General features: G+C 43.6%; 2 protein-coding genes across 2 annotated transcripts in view; one reads left to right on the forward strand and one right to left on the reverse strand.

Annotated features, from left to right (window-relative positions):
- The window catches only part of SPMIP3 (sperm microtubule inner protein 3), a gene marked incomplete at its 3' end in the record, with an annotated part of 15867 nt that extends 1948 nt beyond the window's left edge, over positions 1 to 13919 (forward strand). The window contains exons 2-4 of the mRNA XM_084868514.1: positions 9430 to 9516; positions 11363 to 11535; positions 13828 to 13919. Coding sequence (XP_084724640.1) covers positions 9430 to 9516; positions 11363 to 11535; positions 13828 to 13919 — 352 coding nt within the window. The remainder of the gene's footprint in view (positions 1 to 9429; positions 9517 to 11362; positions 11536 to 13827) is intronic.
- A 2278-nt stretch (positions 13920 to 16197) lies between these two features.
- ADSS2 (adenylosuccinate synthase 2) overlaps positions 16198 to 23630 on the reverse strand; it is a 40022-nt gene continuing 32589 nt past the window's right edge. The window contains exons 11-13 of the mRNA XM_084868920.1: positions 21949 to 22046; positions 18912 to 19061; positions 16198 to 17299 (exon numbers count right to left, since the gene is read on the reverse strand). Of these exons, the coding sequence (XP_084725046.1) occupies positions 17247 to 17299; positions 18912 to 19061; positions 21949 to 22046 (301 nt within the window). The 3' untranslated portion in view covers positions 16198 to 17246. The remainder of the gene's footprint in view (positions 17300 to 18911; positions 19062 to 21948; positions 22047 to 23630) is intronic.

Below are 23630 nucleotides of genomic sequence, written 5' to 3' on the forward strand. Positions count from 1 at the left end.
CTCACACTTTTTTGGAAACATGGCCTCGTGGCCCTTATTGGAACTTATTTTATTTCCTCTGGGTCTTACCCACTGGAGTAGCAGTTAATACTCATGCAACTCTTATCCTGTGGCAACCACTGTGTTTAAACCTTCACCAACAACTTTGAAGTACAGATGAGGAGGTACAACTAAGGCACAGAGTGGTTAAGGAACATCCCAAGACCCCACAGCTGGTCCATGATTGGCAGAGGTGGGATCTGAACCCACTGGCCTGGCTCCAACATCTGTGCTCTTGATCCCTGTGGAGAGCGGCCACAGTGTTTGGACAGGTCCAAGCCTCGGACTGATGAGAGGGCGCAGTCCTCTCATGGCCACGTGCACTCCCCAGCGTGGAGGGCAGAGCCCTCGGCGCACAATGATAGCCAACAGCTGTGGTTGTCAGCTTGAACCTGTGGTCCGAATACGTGGCCCCACGTGTCTGAGTGACGTGGGCTTGATGGAGTTCAGGTGCATGTAATTGAGTGGGATTGAAACTCATGAGAAGGTTGTAAACATCTTAACTATGCCCTTACTTTTGCCTCGTGGCATCGGCTATAAAATACAGATGCGGCTGTAGTCCGGGGCGTTGTTATGAGCTCTCCATCAGAGAGGACAACGTCCCATGGAGACCCAGCTTCTTTCTCTTGTCTGTCTTTTCCTAATCCTTCACCACCCCCTCAGGCTCACCGACTCGCCACAGATCCCCGCACTCCATTACATCTGGTTAGCTCTCTAGGGTGGGCTCGTTTGTCTCTCCCTGCAGTCCACCATCGTCACCTCTGCCCCACTGATTGTCACACAATGGTAGGGTCTATGCACATTTGCTGAAAAAAATGAAAATGAAATAATCCATTCTTCATTGACGAAAAAATCAAACCGATTCTGTCATTTATTTGGTTTGGTTTCGTGGTGACTGGCAGTGCCTGGCGAAGACCCGCCCTTCTGCTGATCCTTTGGCTCAAGCTTTTATCCAATCCATCCTTCAGTGCCCAACCCTGGCCTGTGCTAGGCAAGACTGAATTTCCAGCCAGTGGGAGCCCCTAATAAAATGAAATAGGAGCCCAAACTGGTTTAGCTCAGTGGATAGAGTTAAATCACTGAGACTGAACGGTCCCGGGTTCGATTCCAGTCAAGAGCATGTACCTTGGTTGCGGGCACATCCCCTGTGGGAGGTGTGCAGGAGGCAGCTGATTGATGTTTCTCTCTCATCGATGTTTCTAGCTTTCTATCCCTCTCTTCCTCTCTGTAAAAACTCAATAAAATATTTTTTAAAAATAAATAAATAAATAAAATGAAATAGGAAATGGCTGTGATCGCAGAGAACTTTCTTAGCAAGAACTACCGTAGATGCAAAAGTTGACTTGTGCCAACCCCAAGCTCCAGACCCGTCACTCAGGGGCAGGGCTGGGAATTGCAATGGTTTGTAGAGCCCAGGCGGCCCCTGAAAAGATCCCTTCAGGGGGAAGACACTCAGGATGGTGCAGAGGATAACAGAAAAAAGAACCGGTGTCAGCATTTCATAAACTCTGGTTGGCAGCTGTCTCTGAGGGGTCGGGGCAGCTCAACCCCGAACAGGTGGAGTATCTATGTCATCAGGACAGTCACAGATCTCTCACCACTCTCATATCATCGTTGGTGTAGGTCACATGTGTCAAACACAAGGCCCGCGGGCCAAATCCAGCCCGCCAGGCCTTGCAATGTGGCCCGCACCGCGCTGTCATCACTGCACTCCGCTGTCAGTTTATGACATTGTCAGTTTATGACTGTTCAGTAAACCATTCGGCCCGCGATTTAGGCTGGATTTTAGATTTTGGCCCCTTCTCTGATTGAGTTCGACACCCCTAGTGTAGGTGATGGTATCACCCCCACGTGACTGACGAGGAACCTGAGCTCCCTCTTCCTCGAGGAGATGGGCGGGGACAGTTGCCTTAGAGACGAGGCCCCAGCATGGCGGCCTCCATTTCCTGTCCTCATCAGCTCCTGTCCTGACTGAGTGACTTATTGCCCCCGAGTCTCAGGCTCCTGACTCGCTGGTTGCCTGGATACAGCTTTCCTTCCGGATGACAAACTCTTGAGTGGAAAGATTTTTATTTATCACCACTCCATCCCTAGCACACTGCAGACACACAGAGCACGTGTTCAACTGTATTAAACAAACGTAAATGTTTGTTTCATTGAATGGCAGCAGCTAAAACTGCCATGTCTTCTTTCTTTTCCTATTCCTTTGGTCTCTGACATCTGCTTCCTGCCTGCCCATCAGTCAGGGAGTCATGACCCAGTGGATAGAGCATTGGCCCACGGACTGACAGGTCCTGGGTTCGATTCCAGTCAAGGGCACGTACTTTGGGTGCAAATTTGATCCCTGGCCCTGGTCCGGGTGTGTGCAGGAAGCAACCAATCAATGTGTCTCTCTCATATGGATGTTTCTTTCTCTATTCCACTCTCCCTAAAAAATCAATGGGAAAATATCAGGTGAGGATTAAAAAACAAACAAACAAACAAACAAAAGACAGTACAAGTAAGAGAATGTAAAATATCTTATTTTTTAAAAACACTAAACTCTTCTGGAAAATGTAATCATACATACATATAGATGACTCTGCTTTTATTTTTAATAATTTTTATTTATTTATTTATTTATTTATTTATTTATTTATTTTTGAAATATATTTTATTGATTTTTGTACAGAGAGGAAGGGAGATAGTTAGAAACATCAATGAAAGAGAGTCATCGATCAGCTGCCTCTTGCACACCCCCTACTGGGGATATTCCCGCAACCAAGGTACATGCCCTTGACCGGAATCGAACCCGGGGCCCTTCAGTCCCCAAGCCAACGCTCTATCCATTGAGCCAAACCGGTCCCGGCCATATAGATGACTCTGGATGCAACACGGAGTCTGGAGGACTGGGTTTGACTCGTGGCTCTGGCAGATGCTAGCGGTAACATTTATCAATAGAAAGTCTGCTCTCTGAGCCTCAGGCTCCTCTTGCACAACCAGGTGTAAATATTTACCTGGCGAGGTGACCGTGAGAACTGGGTGAGATCATCTCCGATGATCTCCGGGCAGCAGGAGGCAGACAGAACAGAATGGCAGTCCCAGCCGCAGCCCCCTCGGGGACAGACACACCCCACCTCCCGGGGGCATATCGAATGGTGTCTGTGGTTCCAGTCACCCTCCCAGGGGACAGGTCTGCTCTTGTCTGAACTGAGTGCGTTGCCTGGGAGAGCCGAGCTGTCCTGGGCTGTAAATAATGCATCAGACACAGCGGACTCCCGCCCCATCCAAGGAGGGCAAAGGCAGAAACCGATGCTGAAACCGGTGTGGCTCAGTGGACTGTGGACTGAAAGGTCCCGGGTTCGGCCTGTGGACTGAAAGGTCCCGGGTTCGATTCCGGTCAAGGGCAAGTACCTGGGTTGCGAGCATATCCCCAGTGGGAGGTGTGCAGGAGGCAGCTGATCGATGATTCTCTCTCATTGATGTTTCTTTCTTTTCTTTTTTCTTTTTTTAAATATATTTTATTGATTTTTTTTTTTACAGAGAGGAAGAGAGAGGGACAGACAGTTAGAAACATCGATGAGAGAGAATCATCGATCAGCTGCCTCTTGCACACCCCCTACTGGGGATGTGCCCGCAACCAAGGTACATGCCCTTGACTGGAATCGAACCTGGGACCTTTCAGTCCACAGGCCGACGCTCTATCCACTGAGCCAAACCTGTTTCGGCAAAATCGGGACTTTTTTTTAAAAACGCTGCAGGATGGGGGAAAAATTGTTAAAAATCGGGACTGTCCCGCCAAAAACAGGACGATCTGGTCACCTTAATTAGAGGCAAAGTGTCACATCTTCCGCCCCCACCCTCCATCACCCACCTTACACACGTCTCCACTGTCCGTTCCTGGGCCAAACCTGCCCAGGGGTCACCCCACAAGCTCAATGGCAGAGTGTTAGCTGGTGCTGGTGGAGGGCTCCTTCCCAAACAGCTGGCTGCCACCTCCGCTCAGCGAGGGGAGGATCCATGGTCAGAGCACAGCCGGGCACACAGCACAGCCGCCGGGAGAAGCCAGTGCCGCTCTGGAGCTCCACTGGCGTCTAATAAACTGGCACATGGCCCCGGGGAATCATTCAGACCTGGATGGCACCGACAGAAGCCAGGCTCCCATCCCGGGCACTCAGAAATGTCATTTGGCCGAAACCGGTTTGGCTCAGTGGATAGAGCGTCGGCCTGTGGACTGAAAGGTCCCAGGTTCGATTCCGGTCAAAGGCATGTACCTTGGTTGCAGGTACATCCCCAGTGGGGGGTGTGCAAGAGGCAGCTGATTGATGATTCTTTCTCATTGATGTTTCTAACTCTCTATCCCTCTCTCTTCCTCTCTGTAAAAAATCAGTAAAATATATTTTAAAAAAAGAAATGTCATTTGTTCCCACCATTGTGCCAACTCCTCTCTCTCCTTATGACTCAGTGCCCACTGTTAGTTACCATAAAGACCTCGGTCATATTACCCACCACGGGGCAGGCCCAGACAGCCTGTGGTTTCTCTGAAAATCAGAGCTCCCCGAGGTCCTGTTTGCACAGACAGACAGGTCCGCCCTGCTCACAGAGCTCGCCTTTCATCCCAGGTAGGAAGTGGGGACCCCACTGGTCCCCCCATGCCCCACTCTGACCCCAACTCTGGCCAAGTCTTGATTTCTGAAATTGCCTCATCCTATTTGCCTCCCCAAACGCTAGACACCTGCCCAAATCCTAGACCAGTGGTCGGCAAACTGCGGCTCGCAAGCCACATGCGGCTCTTTGGTCCTCTGAGTGTGGCTCTTCCACAAAATTACCACACCCTGGGCGAGTGAGTCTATGTTGAAGAAGTGGCATTAGGAGAAATTTAACTCTAAAAAATGTGGCTCTCCAAAGAAATTTCAATCGTTGCACTGTTGATAGTTGGCTCTGTTGGCTGATGAGTTTGCCGACCACTGGCCTAGACCCATTGGCCTTTATTCAGACCACTGTTTCGGCACAGGAAGAGCACTGTGAGGACAAGAACTGCTGCTGAGTCAGCTAGAACCCAGCAGGGCGTGCAGAGTTGGTTACGTACATTCCGTAAATGATGTTTGGACGGGAGGGATATAGCTTAAGTTTTCATTCATCACCAGCACCTATTGACGAGTTACTTCATACAAAACCATGAACTACTTTCTACTGACGCTTCCCTGGAATTCCTTTTTTTTTTTTTAAATATATATTTTATTGATTTTTTTTACAGAGAGGAAGGGAGAGGGATAGAGTTAGAAACATCAATGAGAGAGAAACATTGATCAGCTGCCTCCTGCACATCCCCTATCAGGGATGTGCCCGCAACCAAGATACATGCCCTCGACCGGAATCGAACCTGGGACCCTTCAGTCAGCAGACCGACGCTCTACCACTGAGCCAAACCAATCAGGGCTTTTTCCTGGAGTTCTTACAGCACCTACTGAGCACTCGGAATCTGTGGAAGGTCCTAAAAGACTGCACACCTCCCAAACGCTATAGCCATCCAACAATGGCCATCGTCCGGTGTCCCCTCTCGCAGGGAATGGCAGCATCTTCCCAAAGCCTGAAGCCTAAGCCTGGCCTTGGACAGCTCCCATCTTTTACCTCCATCCTCTGCTCTCCATCCACCTTTTCAACACATTGCTCAGAGCTTCACCATGCCCCACATAAACCACTAAAATCTCCTCCTAACCAGCCTTTCTACTCCTAGTCAGATTGTCCTCAAATGTGTTTTCCACCGCCACCAGCAAAAAACTTTCTAAAATAAAAAGTGTATTATAGCCTGGCTAGTGTGGCTCAGTGGTTAAGCATCGATCTATGAACCAAGAGGTCATAGTTCAATTCCCGGTCATGGCACATGCCCAGGGTTGCGGGCTTGATGCATCTCTCATCATTGATGTTTCTATCTCCCTCTCCCTCTCCCTTCCTCTCTGAAATATATATATATATATATATATATATATATATATATATATATATATATATATATAGTAGAGAATATAAGAAACCCCCATTTTCTTTTCTTTTTTAATATATATTTTATTGATTTTTTACAGAGAGGAAGAGAGAGGGATAGAGAGTTAGAAACATCGATGAGAGAGAATCATCAATCAGCTGCCTCTTGCACACCCCCTACTGGGGATGTGCCCACAACCAAGGTACATACATGCCCTTGACCAGAACCGAACCAGGGATCTTTCAGTCCACAGGCCGACGCTCTATCAACTGAGCCAAACCAGTCCCGGCAGAAACCCCCATTTTCTAATTCCCACTTTTCAACTATAATCAACATTTGCCCCACTGGTTTTAAATACCATTGCATTTTTCCCCCTGATATTTTGAAACTGACACGTCAAATATTTCCTGATGATTCCTTAAACCTGAACCTGAAAACAGGATTAAAAAAAAAAAGACACGAAGCCAGCATCACCCTAATACCAAAACCCGATAAAGACAACTCAATGAAAGAGAATTACAGGCCAATATCCCTCATGAACATAGATGCCAAAATCCTCAACAAAATTCTAGCAAATCGGCTCCAGCAGAGCATCACAAAGATCATACACCATGACCAAGTAGGATTTATACCAGGAATGCAAGGTTGGTACAATATCCGCAAATCAATAAACGTGATACATCACATAAACAAGTTGAAAGATAAAAATCATATAGTCATATCAATTGATGCAGAAAAAGCATTTGATAAAATCCAACACCCTTTCCTGATAAAAACTCTTAACAAGGTGGGAGTACAAGGATCATACCTCAACGTAATAAAAGCTATATATGATAAACCCACAGCAAACATCATACTCAATGGGCAAAAACTAAAACCATTCCCTCTAAGAACAGGAACAAGACAGGGATGCCCACTATCGCCACTCCTCTTTGACATAGTACTGGAAGTACTAGCCATTGCAATTAGACAAGAGGAGGAAATAAAAGGCATCCAAATTGGAAAAGAAGAAGTAAAGTTATCCTTATTTGCAGACGACATGATATTGTATATAAAAAACCCAAAAGACTCCATTAAAAAACTAATTGGCTTAATAAATGAATTTGGCAATGTAGCAGGATACAAAATTAACACCAAGAAATCTATGGCATTTCTATACACCAACAGTGAGTTTATAGAAACAGAGACTAAAAAAGCAATTCCATTTACGATCGCACCAAAAAAATTAAGATACCTAGGAATAAACTTAACTAAGGAAGTAAAGGACCTATTTGCGGAAAACTACACGACACTGAAAAAAGAAATAGAGGAAGATGTAAACAGATGGAAGAACATACCATGTTCATGGATTGGTAGAATCAACATCATCAAAATGTCCATACTTCCTAAAGCAATCTATAAGTTCAATGCACTCCCCATTAAAATACCAACGGCATATTTCACTGACCTAGAAAGAACTCTCCAAAAGTTCATTTGGAACAATAAAAGACCCCGAATAGCCACAGCAATCCTGAGAAAGAAGAGTAAAGTAGGAGGTATCTCAATACCAGACTTCAAACTGTATTACAAAGCCACTGTTCTCAAAACAGCCTGGTACTGGCACAAAAACAGACATATAGATCAATGGAATCAAATCGAGAACCCAGATATCAACCCAAATCACTATGCTCAATTAATATTTGACAAAGGAGGCACTAATATACAATGGAGTCAAGACAGTCTCTTCAATAAATGGTGTTGGGAAAATTGGACAGATACATGCAAAAGAATGAAACTAGATCACCAACTTACACCATACACAAAAATAAACTCAAAATGGATACAGGACTTAAACATCAGACGGGAAACCATAAAAATACTTGAAGCATCCACAGGCAACAAAATCTCAGACGTATGCCAAAAAAACTTCTTCACTGATACTACCCCTAGTGCAATGGAAGCTAAAGAGAAAATAAACAAATGGGACTACATCAAAATAAAAAGCTTTTTTACAGCAAAAGAAACCATCAACAAAACAACAAGAAAGCCCACTGTGTGGGAGAACATATTTGCAAATGTTACCACTGATAAAGGTTTAATCTCCAACATCTACAAACAGCTTATACAACTAAATAAAAGGAAGATGAATGATCCAATTAAAAAATGGGCAATGGACCTAAATAGAATATTTTCAAAAGAAGACAGAAGGAAGGCCAAAAAGCACATGAAAACATGCTCAAAGTCACTAATTATCCGAGAGATGCAAATCAAAACAACAATGCGGTACCATCTCACACCTGTCAGAATGGCCAACATCAACAAATCAACAAACGACAAGTGTTGGCGAGGTTGCGGAGAAAAAGGAACCCTCGCGCACTGCTGGTGGGAATGTAGACTGGTGCAACCACTGTGGAGAACAGTGTGGAGTTTCCTCAAAAAACTGAAAATGGAACTCCCATTTGACCCAGTAATCCCACTTCTAGGAATATATCCCAAGAAACTTGAAACACCAATCAGAAAGGATATATGCACCCCTATGTTCATAGCAGCACAATCTACAATAGCCAGAATTTGGAAACAGCCTAAGTGTCCGTCAGCAGATGATTGGATCCAAAAACTATGGTACATCTACACAATGGAATACTATGCTGCCATAAAAAAGAAGGATTTCTCATCATTTGCAGCATCCTGGATGGAATTGGAGAACATCATGCTGAGTGAAATAAGCCAATCAATGAAAGAGAAACACCACATGACCTCACTCATTTGTGGATAATAAAGAACATTATAAACTGGTGAACCATAAGATAGATATAGAGACAGTATATGAACAAGTAGACTGTCAAGTTACAGTGGGGACGGGAGGAAGATCTGGGGGAGATAATAGATCAACCGAAGGACTTGTATACATGCATATAAGTGCAACCAATGGACACAAAACTCTGGGGAGGGAGGGGATGTGTGGGAGGGAGGGAGGGGGTAAAAAAAAAATCAATAAAATATATTAAAAAAATAAATAAATAAAAATGAAAAAACAAAAAACAAACAAAAAAAAAAAGACACTCTCATCAAGAAAGTCCAAAGGGGTATAACATTGGGAAGGTAGTCAATAATACTTCAATAATTATGTGTGGTGCCAGGTGGGTACTAGACTTATCGGGGGGAATCACTTTATAAATTATATAAAGGTCTTGTCACAATGCCATGCAACTGAAACCAAGATAATATTTAATGTCAACTGTAATTAAAATACTGTCTTGAAATAAAAAAAAATAATTAATTAGCTAATTAATTAAAAGTTGGAGGGAAGGGGGGAGTCCAAGGAGTTCTGTGCCAGGAAAGGGGGGCAAAGACCGAATATCTTCTTGAATTACATCACAGCTGGCACTCCTCTCTAAAGAACTGATCGTAATAATTGCCTTTTTCTCGCCCCTCACTTTCTCCACCAGCTCACACATTGCTCATCAAGGAAAGGATGTCCTTGGCTACCTCCCTGGGCAGCTGGCACGAGTCCATGCTGTAAGGAGCTCTCCCAGGTGAGACACCTAACAATTACACTGAAGTTAGAATGACACATTTTTTTTTAAACAGGAATCACACCTACACTAATAAAAGAGAAATATGCAAATTGACCATACCCCTGCAACACCCACCAGCCAATCAGGAGTGAGCATGCAAATTAACCCAACAACGGTTTTTGAGTTAATTTGCATATGAATGTGCGGGAGTGGCGGGTGGGGCAGGAAGCCTGCTATGAGGGGGAGGGTGGGAGGATGGAGGGAGCTACAGGAGTGGTGCGCTGGCTGAGAGCAAGGACTTGCAGGCTCCCGGATGGCCGGGAGCAAAGCCGGCGGAAGGAAGGCCTATTCTTGCACAAATCTTTGTGCAACGGGCCTCTAGTTTTGTAATAACAAAAATGAGTATGAAAACAATATTAATGATTATTATTTGATGAATAGAAAACATTTAGAAGGAAATACACCATACTGTTAACAACAGTTATTTATGAGTGGTGAGATGAATGGTGTTTGTGTTTTATATTTTAGTTTCCAGATTTTCTCTAGGGAGCATATATTACTTTTATAGTCAGCAATAAATAAGAATCTTTACTAAATTATCTAAGAAGTGTAATCACCATGAGTTTAGAGTTTCACCTTAGTCAAATAATTTAACTTTTCCTGAGTCTGTTCCCTTCGCAGTAAAATTACAAATTTGACCCGAATGGTTTCTGCCTCTGTGGATATAATTTTAACAACAACAACAACAAAAAAGATACTTTGATATTGCCCTCTAGTTTGTCGAGGCTGGAAATCACAGGAGTTAAAAGCAGCAATCTGAGTAACTAACTTTATGAAATGTTTGATCTTAGACAATTTTCATTTGCATCTCCGAATCTATTTTCTTACCTGTTAAACAAAATAATTGATATAAAATCCCAGAGCATAGTAGGCACTGAAAATATGATTGCTATTACTCTGAGTTCATCTGGCATATTTTACAAACTTCTCTTTTTCTCTTAATCGCCTTTGATATAATCAACTCCTGGTTATCCTCCATGCACAGACAAGGGCACCCTGGCATCCACACAGCAGCACAGAGTCTACACTGAATAGATGGCACCGGAAATAGTTTTAGAGGTCAATCAGACCCAATTAGATGAGAAGGATGCAGCCCAGGGAAGGGGCATGTCTTGATTGAGGTGCAGTTGGGTTAGCCTAAAAGCTAAGACTGGAATCTATCCACATTTTCTGATACCCAGTTCCATGTCCTTTGCTCCAACTCAAATATATGCTTGACTCTGAAAAATCAAGGGGGAAAACTAGTGCAAATGTCAATCAATTACTTTATTAAGTTTCTAGATAAGAATAAAAGAAGCAAGCCCAACTAGTGTGGCTCAGTGGTTAAGCATCGAGCTATGAACCAGGAGGTCATGGTTCAATTCCTGGTTGGGGCACATGCCCAGGTTGCAGACGCCATCCCCAGTGTGGGTCGTGCAGGAAGTGGCCGATCAACGATTCTCTCTCATCATTTATGTTTCTATCTCTCTCTCTTCCTCTCCCTTCTTCTCTGATATATATATATATATATATATATATATATATATAAAAATTTTTTTTTTTAAGAATACAAAGGAAAAGAAAGGCAGGTTGCCTTCTGTGACCTGTGACTGAGACAGAAGGGCTGCAAAGGGAGGGGCAGAGGACTGGAATCTCTGAGCCATCTACTGACTGTTTGTCTGGGACTGGCCTTGACCGACGGAGTCTGGCCAACACTGACCTGGTGGCCTCCTGGCTATGTCTGGGGAATGAATTTCAGCTGATGAGAAAACGGAACTCTTTGCTCCGCCCAGGCATTCAGCAAGCTGTTGCTGTTTTCATTTAGACCTCTCATAGACGTGGCCATGCCTCTCGAGGGGAAACACCAGTGTCAGCCTCAACTCGACCAACAAACTCTCATCCGATATATTTGTTTCCGAAGACATTCCAAGCCTGCTGAACCATGGTACAAAGAGACCACGTACCAAAAAGACTATTCTCTGCCATTTTACACGTTTGGTAAGTCAAGCCAACTGCTCTTACTCTCTGAGACCAACCCAGCCGGGGCCGCAGAGAAGCAACTCAGGCGGGCTTGCAGTCTCGGCCCATCTGGGACCAGCCAAGTTGGGGAGAGGAGGGGGAAGAAGGGGAGGGGGGAGGGGAGGGGGAGGTGTGTGTCCCCGTAGGAAGAATGGTGAGGTTGGCCCAAGGGCGAATTCCTCCTTTCCTAGCTCCTGTAGAGACTTCAGGAATGAAGACATGCAAATGTCCTCGAGAGGAGGCAGCTCAAGTCTGATCACTCCTCACATATTGTTGTGGAACTCTACTCATTCTCAATATATGTACATTTTTTTTATTATTATTATTGATTTCGAAGAGGAAGGGAGAAGGGAGAGGGGAGAGAGAGAAACATCAAGGATGAGAGAGAATCACTGATCAGCTGTCTCCTGCAGGCTCCCTACTAGGGATTGCAACCCAGGCATGTGCCCTGATTAGGAATTGAACCAGTGACCTCTTCTTGATTCATGAGTTGATGTTCAACCACTGAGCCACCCCAGCTCAGCTTCGTTTTATTTTTCAACGATGACTTTCAAAGGCACACCCCAAATCCATATGAACTATAATTTCACTTTGTCAAGTGGTGTGAACATTTTAAAAAATCATTTTCCATGTTCCTTCCACCCCTAGATCTGCATCAGATGCTAGTATTTCAGGTTTGATAGCATTCACTGTGGGCATATATATTCACTAAACGGAATGTCACCAGGAAGCCCCCAGAAGTTTGTCTTGTATCCTGAGACCATTTACTGTTGGATTTGCCTGGCTGACGGTGTACAATTCAGCTCCATTGTAACTTCTACAATGAGGATCTCTATGGCTCCCACTTCTAAACTACTTTGATATAGGTCCCTGGAATACTTGGTAATCTTTAAGGCCAAGAGTTGCTGTTCAACTCCATAGCAAGCCTTGAGAAGTTAAATGGTTACGAATTACATACAGGATCACAGTTAAATTTGATTTTAAAAATCCTCCAGGGAGGGCAGTTCTAGTCGTACTCTCTGGGCCAATGAAATGTTATTTGTTCTAAATCTCAAGAAATGTGTTTGCTTCAATGCCGTTGAAGTGCTATGGGCGGTGGAATAGAACTGAGAAGAGATTAGGGACTTAGCAGCCTGATATTTCTGGGTCAATGGAGGCTCCTTCTCTTCCGAGTCCTGTAAATTTGGGCACATTAATGAATCTATTTGAGATGGTGGTAATATTAGTGGACTTTTGAGGGTTACTGTAAATACGTGTTAATGTAAGCAAAACCCCTAATCCAGAGCATAGCACTGTACATATGAAGTCTCGTTACAACACTGTTGTAGAAACACTCTGGTCTTTTTCTTTTTAATGTTTTTTTTTTTTTTTTAATTGATTTTGAGAGAGAGAGAGAGAAGAAGGCAGAGGGAGAGTGATAGCAACATTGATGAGAAACATCAATCGGCTGCCTCCTGCATGCCCCCTATTGGAGATTGAGTCTGTAACCCGGTATGTGCTCTGACCAGAAATCGAACCAGTAACCTCTTGATTCATAGGTTGATGACACTCAGCCACACTTCAGTCTTTGACTCATTAAGCGTGGGTGCAATGTCAATCAATTACTTTATTAATGACTGCTGTCTTCCACCCACACCCTCCTTTACATAAGCAGAATCCTTAGTGGTGATAGACAAGAGGCTGTGAGATAGGAGGAATGCCAATGGGTGTGAATTTAGGGATGGCAACCACTGCAGTTTGATACAAAGAACGTGGCCCATTTATAATGGAAAGTTTAAAGGGTTTGGGGGAAAGCTAGATTTAGGAAGTCAATGCAAATTTGTGATTTATTTTCATTACATTTTTGCAAAACTCAGTATTATGAACCAGAGATTAAGCCACATAAATAATCCTTTGACGCTAGCTGGTATGGCTCAATGGATAGAGCATCAGCCTGCAGACTAACAGGTCCCAGGTTCAATTCCAGTCAAGGGTACATTGCAGGCTCAATCCCCAATTGGGGGTGTGCAGGAGGCAGCCGATCAGTGATTCTCTCTCATTGATGTTTCTATCTTTCTCTCCCTCTTCTTTCATCTCTAAAATCAATAAAAATATATTAAAAAATAAATAAAATAAAAATAACCCTAAGTCCCTTTTCACATAGCTTTTAAACATGTTCCTTTGTCTAAATCCCATAAGTTTTGTTATTGTATACAATTGCTGTTGAAATGACAGTGAGTTAAAATTTAGGAGTAGTCCTAAAGTAAATAATTAATTTGTTTTAAATTCCAGATTGGGACCGGAAATTAGGCACCGTTTTATCGAATCGTCGACCAATCAACTCACTGCCAGAGTTCTACTGTTGTAAAGAGAGGTGGCACTGAAATAAAAGCTTTAAACCAAAATAGCTATGGCGTTTGAAAACAACAATATTTGGCGTTCTTAGGTGACTCTTTTAGACTAAAACCATGATAACAGACCTACTTTTTCTTTTTAATACATTTTTATTGATTTCAGAGAGGAAAGGAGAGGGAGAGAGAGATAGAAACACCAATGATGAGAGAATCATTGATTGGCTGCCTCCTGATGGGGAATTGAACCGTGACCTCCTGGTTTATAGGTTGAAACTCAACCACTGAGCCACGCTGGCCGGGCAGAACTACTTTTAATTTCCGTGTGTATCCCAATGGTTAGAATCCTAACATATTTACATGGTGCAAGTTCTTTCCAGATCAATTTGGTTATCCCAGGGCAGGGAATCAACACCCAGCCCCACTACCAGTCTTGCGGCCGGTGCTGGTGAGCTGTCTTACATTTGGTCCAGTGGTTCCACGAGGGGCCAGGTAGGAAAATAATGGCATCTGCTCGATAACTGCATCCCTGAGAAGGAAAAAAGAACTGGGGATGGGGACGAGGAGGGAGGCCCTGGAGATGCTCGGGATGCAGGACCCCAGGTAAGGCACAGGACTGCAGTGAGATGTGAGATGGGGAAAGGGAGAGGGAGGAGAACTGTGAGCAGTTACCATTCCTGCCCTGGCCGGTTTGGCTCAGAGATAGAGTGTCGGCCTGTGGACCTCGGGCTCCATTCCGGCCAAGGGCACATGCCCCAGTTGCAGGCTTGATCCCCAGTAGGGGGCGTGCTGGAGGCAGCCAATGATTCTCTCATTGATGTTTCTATCTTTCTCTCCCTCTCCCTTCCTCTCGGAAATCAATGAACACATATATAATAATAAAAGCATAATATGCTAATTAGACCGAATGTCCTTCCAGACGCCCTTCCGGACGAAGCAGGGGCTGCGAGGGAAGCCCACGTCCTGGGAGCCAGAGGGAAGCAGCTGGGGGAAGGAAGATCTACTCTTGCATGAATTTCGTGCACCGGGCCTCTAGTACCGTATTTTCTGGTGTATAAGACGACTTTTGAAACGAAAAAAAGTCAACCGAAAATCGGGGGCAAAAGACCAAAATTGCACAAAAATTACCTGTAGATCTTGACAGCAAAGTAAGTCTTTTCTTTGAAGTGGGGGGTAGTCTTATACAGCTAATATAGGCCTAAACCTTTGTTTTAACTGTAAAATTAGGGGGTTGACTTATACGCCAGAAAATACAGTATTTAAAGTAAGAGTTACCCCTCCTCTCCTTGGGAGAAAGTTGACAACTAGGCATCAGGTCCCCAGGCCAAGAGCTAGAGGTTCTTCTCTAAGCAATTAAATCCCAAAGTAAAGACTCCTACCTCCTGGCCCCTGAGACTCCCCATCATACTAATTGGTTCCCAGCTCAATACCCCAAAGTGAAGCCTACCAGTCAAAAGCTTCCGCCAAGAACGGATTCATGTAGCTTTGCACTGTCTCAGTCTCAGGTGTAAAGAGCCAACCAAGGGTCACTGGAATTTAAAAAAAAAAAAAAAAAAAAGAGTAACACTTTTTGGGTAAAAATTTAGTACACTCCTGACTCAAAGATGGGTTATTTCTGTCTGCTTCTGGACCATTGCTGAAAATGTTTCAATACGGTAATGCTTGCAGCCAGATAAGAGTGTGCCTGGTCGGTGTGGCTCAGTGGTTGAGTGTTGTCCTATGAACCAGGTGGTCATGGTTCAACTCCCGGTCAGGGCCATGCCGGGTTACAGGCTCCATTCCGTGCAGGAGGCAGCCGATCAATGATTCTCTCTCATATTTATTATTTCTATCTTTCTCCCGTCCTCTCTGAAATCAATAAAAATATATTTAAACTAACAAAAGACATGCTTACTTCTAATGGAGCTTACATCTCTGGGCAGCTTTAAAGTCCAAGTAGGAAGATGAAAAAAGCAAGAATAAATAAAAGCCAAGTCAACTTCCATTAGAATAAGTAAACTTTAGTTATTATGTACCAAGTATAAATTATTATTTTATATAAAGATCATTACTGATCAGCAGTGGGCTTTGTAAGATTATCTGTACTATCCTTCTTATTTATTAAATCCAACAAGGCTGCTCTTATTTTAATATTTTTCCTGAACTAAGTATTAATAAAAAATATATCTAGTGAAGACAAAATGTCAAAGATTCTGTCTTGCTCTCTCCCCACCTTATCCCCCCACACAGCAGGGATAAAACTCCTTCTTATATACACTAATATTACCACAACTACTTCTCTTGTCGAAACAAAAACACAATACAAGTATACTAGAAATATCTGGTTCTTTTTAATCAGCTACTGATGGAATAATAAAATAAATTTAAGTGGCACCTAATTTAACATTCAAGATAGTTCACTGAAGGATAGTCTACAACACAATATGTGAAGCCTAATGCTTAAAATTACACCTCTTTTTTATTTTTTCCCCCCAAGAAAAGAGAAATAAAGGCATGACCAACAATTGGGGTTCATTTGGACACTCACAGGTGATTTTGTAGGCATACTGGCAGGCACAATGTTGAAAAAACAATGCACTAAATTAAAAAATAATGGTAAGATAAAACAGGAAACCAATTCATTCCAGATTTAATATCACAATAGATCTTTTAATGACTATTTTTTAACATTAAGAGTACTGTATTAGTGAACACCTTATCTCTTTGAACATCTGTTCAATGTATTAAATAATTTATAGAGAGAAATAAGTTTTGTGTTCTGTACAAATTAAAGGACCCATGAATATATATCACCCTCCTCCCGCCAAAGCTCGAATTCGCAATGGTCTTAGCAGAAAATAAACAGTTCACAATTTAAACAGAATTCATAGCATTACAAAAGTTTACAGAACTCCTCTCTTATCCTTTTTTGTTCTAACAGCAAAGGTTACAATGACAGAACTGAAAAATCAGAATGTAAAAATATTTGTGCAAAACTGCATTAATTGTTCTTACCATTTAATAGAGGTAAACCTATGAACACACAAGGACGATAATAAAGAAAAACCCCATTGAAAGTCATTCTAGTTTGGGTTTCAAACAACATGGATTATACTATTACTAAACACGAAAGAAAACATGGCACCATGAGCAGCAGGAGCAACAGATGATGTCGGCAACTGTGCCAGCCAAGGCCGCAGACACTGGAATATGCCGAAGCTTACCTCCACACCAGCCAGCCATCTTAAAGGCTGGAAACAGCTATAGGGCTTACAATGCACGTCAATGTCTTTATTCTTGAAGTTTGCAGATCATAATGACATAGTGAAGCAAGTCCTTTGTCCCCTTCTCAAGGAGTGTTTCTTGGGTGACTGGAAATCCTTAGAAGAGTTGAATCATAGACTCTCTGGACTTCCCTACACCAATCCACTTAACTGAGAGAGGAACATAAAGTATAAGAATTGTATTAATTCGTTTATAATGCTGAATCTTTGGGATAAGAGATCCTTACCCCCCTTCACTCCCCCCCGCCCCAAGCTTTTCTCATTGTCACCATTTAATTTTGCCCTAGGTGCCTTTCGTTCCCTTTTGTTCTGTTCTGTAGCAGATGGTGCCAATTTCTAAACCATCAGAGTGTGCAGGTGGGATCCAGCACAGAGTAGTTTGCTTTACCAGTTCCTGTTTTAATGCACAGTATTTACAATTCCTCACTTCCTAATAATTAGGATAAAAAATATCGGCCCAAACCAGCAGAGACCTAAAGAACCTTTGGATAAGTTCCTAATAACTAGAAAAGATAAGCCCCTTTGATGAATGGATGATGCTAAGATGATACTGAGGTGTCACAGTACCTTTTATATCTCATAAAGGTAGAACTTTCTGGAAGAAAGTTAACAGTGGTGTTAACTTGCACGGCCTTAGGAATTGCCTACTGTACCAGCCTATGGGCATCTCTGATCATCTGCACCTCCTGGGCAAATCTTATGAATTTTACAGAACCACTGTTAAATTCATTGTTTATATTTCAAACAATGTTGACTAAAGGGTGAGTTGACTGAATTGGAAAAACTGGAAGGAGCAGGTAGCAAAATAGAAAACATAATTCATGTTTGAGATGAAAAATCAGAATAGGAGGTTACCTCCCCCCACTTCACTTCCTGTTTCTCAGATCCCATCAGTGCAAATAAAAGGGGAAAGCCATGCGGTAAAACAAAGACCTCACACAGCTAGTCACGGCCGTAACCTGGTTATGCCTAATCCTCTGGCCAGCTGACATGTTTTTCTTCTTTATTCTTCTCTCACATTTTTTCAAACTAGAGTTCCTATCTTCTGTACCTATTATTTTCTAATGTCTAGTCAGGAAACTCCTCCAATTCTCAATGGTGGGTTAATTCCAAATGAAAAAAATCACACATTGCCGAAACCGATTTGGCTCAGTGGATAGAGCGTCGGTCTGTGGACTGAGGGGTCCCAGGTTCGATTCCAATCAAGGGCATGTACCTTGGTTGCGGGCACATCCCCGGTAGAGAGTGTGTAGGAGGCAGCTGGTCAATGTTTCTCTCTCATCAATGTTTCTAGCTCTCTATCCCTCTCTTCCTCTCTGTAAAAAATCAATAAAATATATTTTTTTTAAATTAAAAATAAAAATAAAATAAATATAAGGTGGTATTAAAAAAAACAAAACAACAAACAAACAATAACAACAACAACAAAACACCGCACTATTTTGGTGGTAATGAAGACACAAAAGGAGGTGATTTAAGAGGGAGAAGGAAACAAGAATCAATGTCATAGGGTGAAAAGCAGGCTAACAGAATTAAGACAGGATAAAAAATGGTGAGAGGAATATATTGTCCTCAGGCACATGAAGGATTAGAGAAAGATGGTTATATTTACTCTAAAGAATAAATTTCTTTCATTTCTTCCTGGGCATCTATGCAAATCACAAGTGCTCTATGAATAATAATCTTTTATCCTATTTCAAAGGTAGACAGTCCAGTCAAAAGTAGAGAAAGCAGACAGTTGTTCATAACTGTTTCTATTTACCTGGAATCTGAAGCTCATCTTCAATAAATCGGACGTAATTTTGCGCGTTCACAGGCAGCTCTTTGAACGTCCTTGCATTTGATATGTCTGTGTTCCATCCGGGAAGAGTCTTATATTGAACTTCAACTTTATTTAAGATCTCTTGGTTTGCTGCGAGTTAAAGAGCAAGTGTATTAGTTCAACAACGTTTTGGTATCTCATAGGTTCACAATCTCTTATTAAAATCTTTGAAGCCAGATGCGCTTTGCAATTAGAAATTTTCAGAGTTTAGAAAGGAAAAACAGTGCACCTGGGGTGGAGTTTTATGACCAAGCATATTTCTACAGCAACACAGGATTATGCCCTGTAAGCAGATGGATTAGTGGTTTCAACACCATGACCTGTAGAATGTCCGCAGGCTCCCGGAAAGAAGGCTCCCCTTGTTCTCATCTGGGAAGTCATTGCTTCTGTGACTGTGTGCCAAAGCTTAGCACACATTCCTTCATTCGTCTCACCAACCTACTGTCTCTGCATCCCCTAGGACAGTGGTCGGCAAACTATGGCTCGTGACTAGTGAGTTTGCCGACCACTGCCCTAGGAGAAGCTGGAAATGGACTGAAGCCAGACCAGTTCTTTCAACCAGAGATCGTACAGTGGATCCTGAACCATGTTGGGCTGGCACAGGCATGGGCTGGCACAGGCATGCCCTCACGTGGGAGCACTGCCTGGGCAGAGCACCCTGGTCAGGATGCCCCCTGAAATGCCTCCGCCGAAGCGAGCTGCCCGCTTCCCAATGGCTTCCTGCGCGAGGATGCCCAGGACCAGGCCACTCACTAACCTGAGACAACTCTGAAGGGTCATCCATGGGACCAGCTGAGGGCTTTTTATGTAGCTACTTTGCAGTTCAACTACTCCCTCTGCCTACGCCTGCTTCTCTCACTCTCTCCCAGACACTGCTGCTCAGAGCACTTACGAATAAACCACCCGCAAAATCTCTGTATCAAGTCTGGTGCTGGGAGTGGAGTGAGGAAGAAGGCTCTAAAACGGGGTCCTAGCCAAAACAGGTTTGGCTCAGTGGATAGAGCGAGAACCTGCGGACTGAAGGGTCCCAGGTTCGATTCTGGTCAGGGGCATGTACATTGGTTGCGGGCACATCCCCGGTGGGGGTTGTGTAGGAGGCAGCTGATCGATGTTTCTCTCTCATCGATGTTTCTAGCTCTCTATCCCTCTCCCTTCCTCTCTGTAAAAAAAATCAATAAAATATATTTAAAAATTAAAATTTAAATTTAAAATATCAATAAATAAAATGAAGTCCTGGAGCTGGGTCATGGCCAGCTGGCTGGCAGGGAGAGCCATCAGTGGTGTCAGGCAGAGCACGAGCAGTCTCTGGCATGTTGCAGTTATTAAAACTTTCATAGGAAGTGACTGAGGTTGCCCTCCCTGCTGGTGCAGAGCACAGCGCTGGCAGTATCTGAAGCACTGGGAAATAAGCACATGGGAACAATGGATCGGATGGCTCTCAATGAACTGGAGAAAGACAATGAAAGATTGTCTTTCATCGGCTTCAGGCAAGTGTGAAAGGCAGGGCCTCCGGCAGCAGATTCTAAGGAGAATCTCATCTCCCACAGCAGCGGGCAGGAAAGCTGAGGCTCAGGCGCGGGCCTCGGTCACACAGACAGCAGAGCTCCAGAGAAGGTGAGTTCTTCAATCCAGCAAACCTCTGTGACAAGGCCAGGGCCCTTATTTGGGGGAAAATGGGACCCTGAGACTTCGGAGGGGACACCTGAGCTGATGCACGGAGAAACCCTGAGTCCCTAGATTTGCTGGTGGCCTGCAGAATGGCCTACTACTTCGTGGGCTCATCACGTAACTGCACCAACAAAGCATAAGACCAGGCTAAATAAGTTCAAGATGATCAGCCAGTAATTTAATTGTCCCCTAAAACAAGAGCCAATACGCTTCAGAGGAAGATAACAGAATCTGAGTCTCTTAAATATATTCAGACATAGAAACAGTGACTCAGAGTCAAGGGAAAGAATAGCCAAGAGAAGCCAAACTGTGGATGGCCCAGAGGTCGGACTAATAGACAATGACGTCACGGTGACGTCACATGTTTCAAAGAACTTGCAGGTAGCCTCAGTTCCCATTGACTGGCCATTAGCAAGTGACAAAACCTACCAGTCCACCGAGCTTCACTGAGCTGGTCAGTGTGCCTTCATTTGGCATATCCCCAGTCTTACAGGATGGCTAAACAAATGACCAGTTCCTACTTCCGGAAGCTGGAAACATTTCCAGAGCTTCCTGAATAACTGAGGAAATCATTTAACTGAAGGTAAGTCTGAAAAAACACATTTCCTCATGTAGAAAGTCTCCCTACAGCCATCCACGTTAGACACAGGTTAGCGGTTAAAGAAATGTGGCTTGAAGGACAAGATGGCTTAATGTAGGAAGGACCTGCCGAGCCTGACAAGCAGGGCTCTTTCCTCCTACCCCACATTTCGCAAGGGATAGAGGAATGCCTACATCGATTAAGAAAGGTGAGATTCAGCCCTGGCCGGTTTGGCTCAATGGATAGAGCATCGGTCTGGGGACTTAAGGGTCCCGGGTTCGATTCCGGTTAAGGGCATGTACCTTGGTTGTTAGCACACCCCCAGTTTGGGGGGGGGGAGTGTAGAAGGCAGCTGATCAATGCTTCTCTCTCATCGATGTTTCTAACTCTCTATCCCTCTCCATTCCTCTCTGTAAAAAATCAATAAAAAAATATTAAAAAAAGAAAAAAAGAAAAGAAAGGTGAGATTCAGGGGCAGCATAGCTGGGCTCAGAAATAACATGTTTCTTTCTTCATTCCTATGTTTTATTCTGCTTGCAGCAATCCAGCACCCAAATGTATAGCAATTATGCAACAAATGCCAATACTAAGTGAATGCACTGGCACTGTTCACAAGGGCATAATAGCCATGTGGCTATATATCATAAATCATACAGAAAAGCTTTAGGAAACTGCTCTAATATATTCACCTAAAAATATTCTTTATACACAGGTTAAAAAAGAAAATACCTGGGAAATGAGGTATAATTTCACCGTCTAACTTGTAAGCAACTCCAACTTTGATTTCTGTAAACGTGTCCAAAATATCCAATTTGGTAAGTGCCAACCTAATTTGGGGAGAAAAGACAATGTTAAAACAGCAAATTCTTAAAGGCTCTAACATCTAACATGATGAGGGATAGAGGAAAATTCATACAAAGCTAAGAAGCTCCAGCCAGTGTGGCTCAGTGGTTGAGTGTCCACCCATGAACCAGAAGGTCAGGGTGTGATTTCCAATCAGGGCACTTACCCGGGCTGCTGATTGGATCCCCAGTGTGAAAGAAATATGCAAGAGGCAGCCAATCAATGATTCTTTCATCATTGATGTTTCTATCTCTTTCTTCCTCTCTAAAATCAATAAAAACATATATATTTTTTTAAAAGCTAAATGCTCCAAAGCAATTCTGAAAACTAATTAGGAATTTGTTTTAAAACATGATACACATAAAACACAACAGGACAACATACTGATGAATTCTCATAATAAAAAAAAATGACTTGCCGGGACCGGTTTGGCTCAGTGGATAGAGCGTCGGCCTGCGGACTGAAAGGTCCCGGGTTCGATTCCAGGCAAGGGCATGTACCTTGGTTGCGGGCACATCCCCAGTAGGGGGTGTGCAAGAGGCAGCTGATCGATGATTCTCTCTCATCAATGTTTCTAACTCTCTAACTCTCTTTTCCTCTCTGTGAAAAATCAATAAAATATATTAAAAAAAAAAAAAAAATGACTTAATTGCCAAAACCGGTTTAGCTCAGTGGATAGAGTGTCGGCCTGCAAACTCAAGGGTCCCAGATTCAATTCCAATCTGGGGCATGTATCTTGGTTGCAGGCACATCTCCAGTGGGGGATGTGCAGGAGTCGGCTGATTGATGTCTCTCTCTCATTGAGGTTTCTAGCTCTCTATCTCTCTCCCTTCCTCTCTGTAAAAAGTCAATAAAATATTTTTTTTTAAATGACTTAATTAATCTACTAGTGTAAGTTACTCATCTTATGATGAAAACAGATTTTCACTGATTCACCCACACCCTCTTGTTTAGCTTTCTATGATCACCACATATTTGTGGGCCGGCTGTCTGGGGCACAGGACACATTCTGTGGCCGTGGGACAGCGGGCCTCACTGTTCCACGGGGCTGACCACAAGGTGCATGCATATTCACACCTATGCCAGCAGCCCTCATTTCCTCACTCTGATGCAGTCCCCTCCACCCCTCCAGTCAGACACTGTCAAAGGAGGCTGAGGAAAACACATCAAGGACTCTTCCTGACACATCAACTCTCCCCCCCAAAAAAATGGAAAATTGGGGAAATTTGTGGCAATTAGATACAACACCAAGTTTGGGCAGGCAATACTATTATCTAGATGATTAAAAAGAAAAAGATCCTGGCCAATTTGTTTCAGTGGCAGGGGTCTTCAAACTACGGCCCGCGGGCCACATGCGGCCCGCAGAGGAGTCTGATCCGGCCCGCCAGGTTTTTTGGGCAGTGAGCGCAGCCGAGGTGTTACAGTAGGAATTAGTAGTTCATATAGTCCGGCCCTCCAGCTCTCTGAGGGACCGTGATCTGGCCCCCACTTTAAAAAGTTTGAGGACCCCTGGGATAGAGCATCAGCCTGCAGACTGAAGGGTCCCAGGTTTGGGGCATGTACCTTGG

The sequence above is a fragment of the Pipistrellus hanaki genome (assembly GCF_964339955.1).
Source record: "Pipistrellus hanaki genome assembly, chromosome: 20".
Lineage (NCBI taxonomy): Eukaryota > Metazoa > Chordata > Mammalia > Chiroptera > Vespertilionidae > Pipistrellus > Pipistrellus hanaki.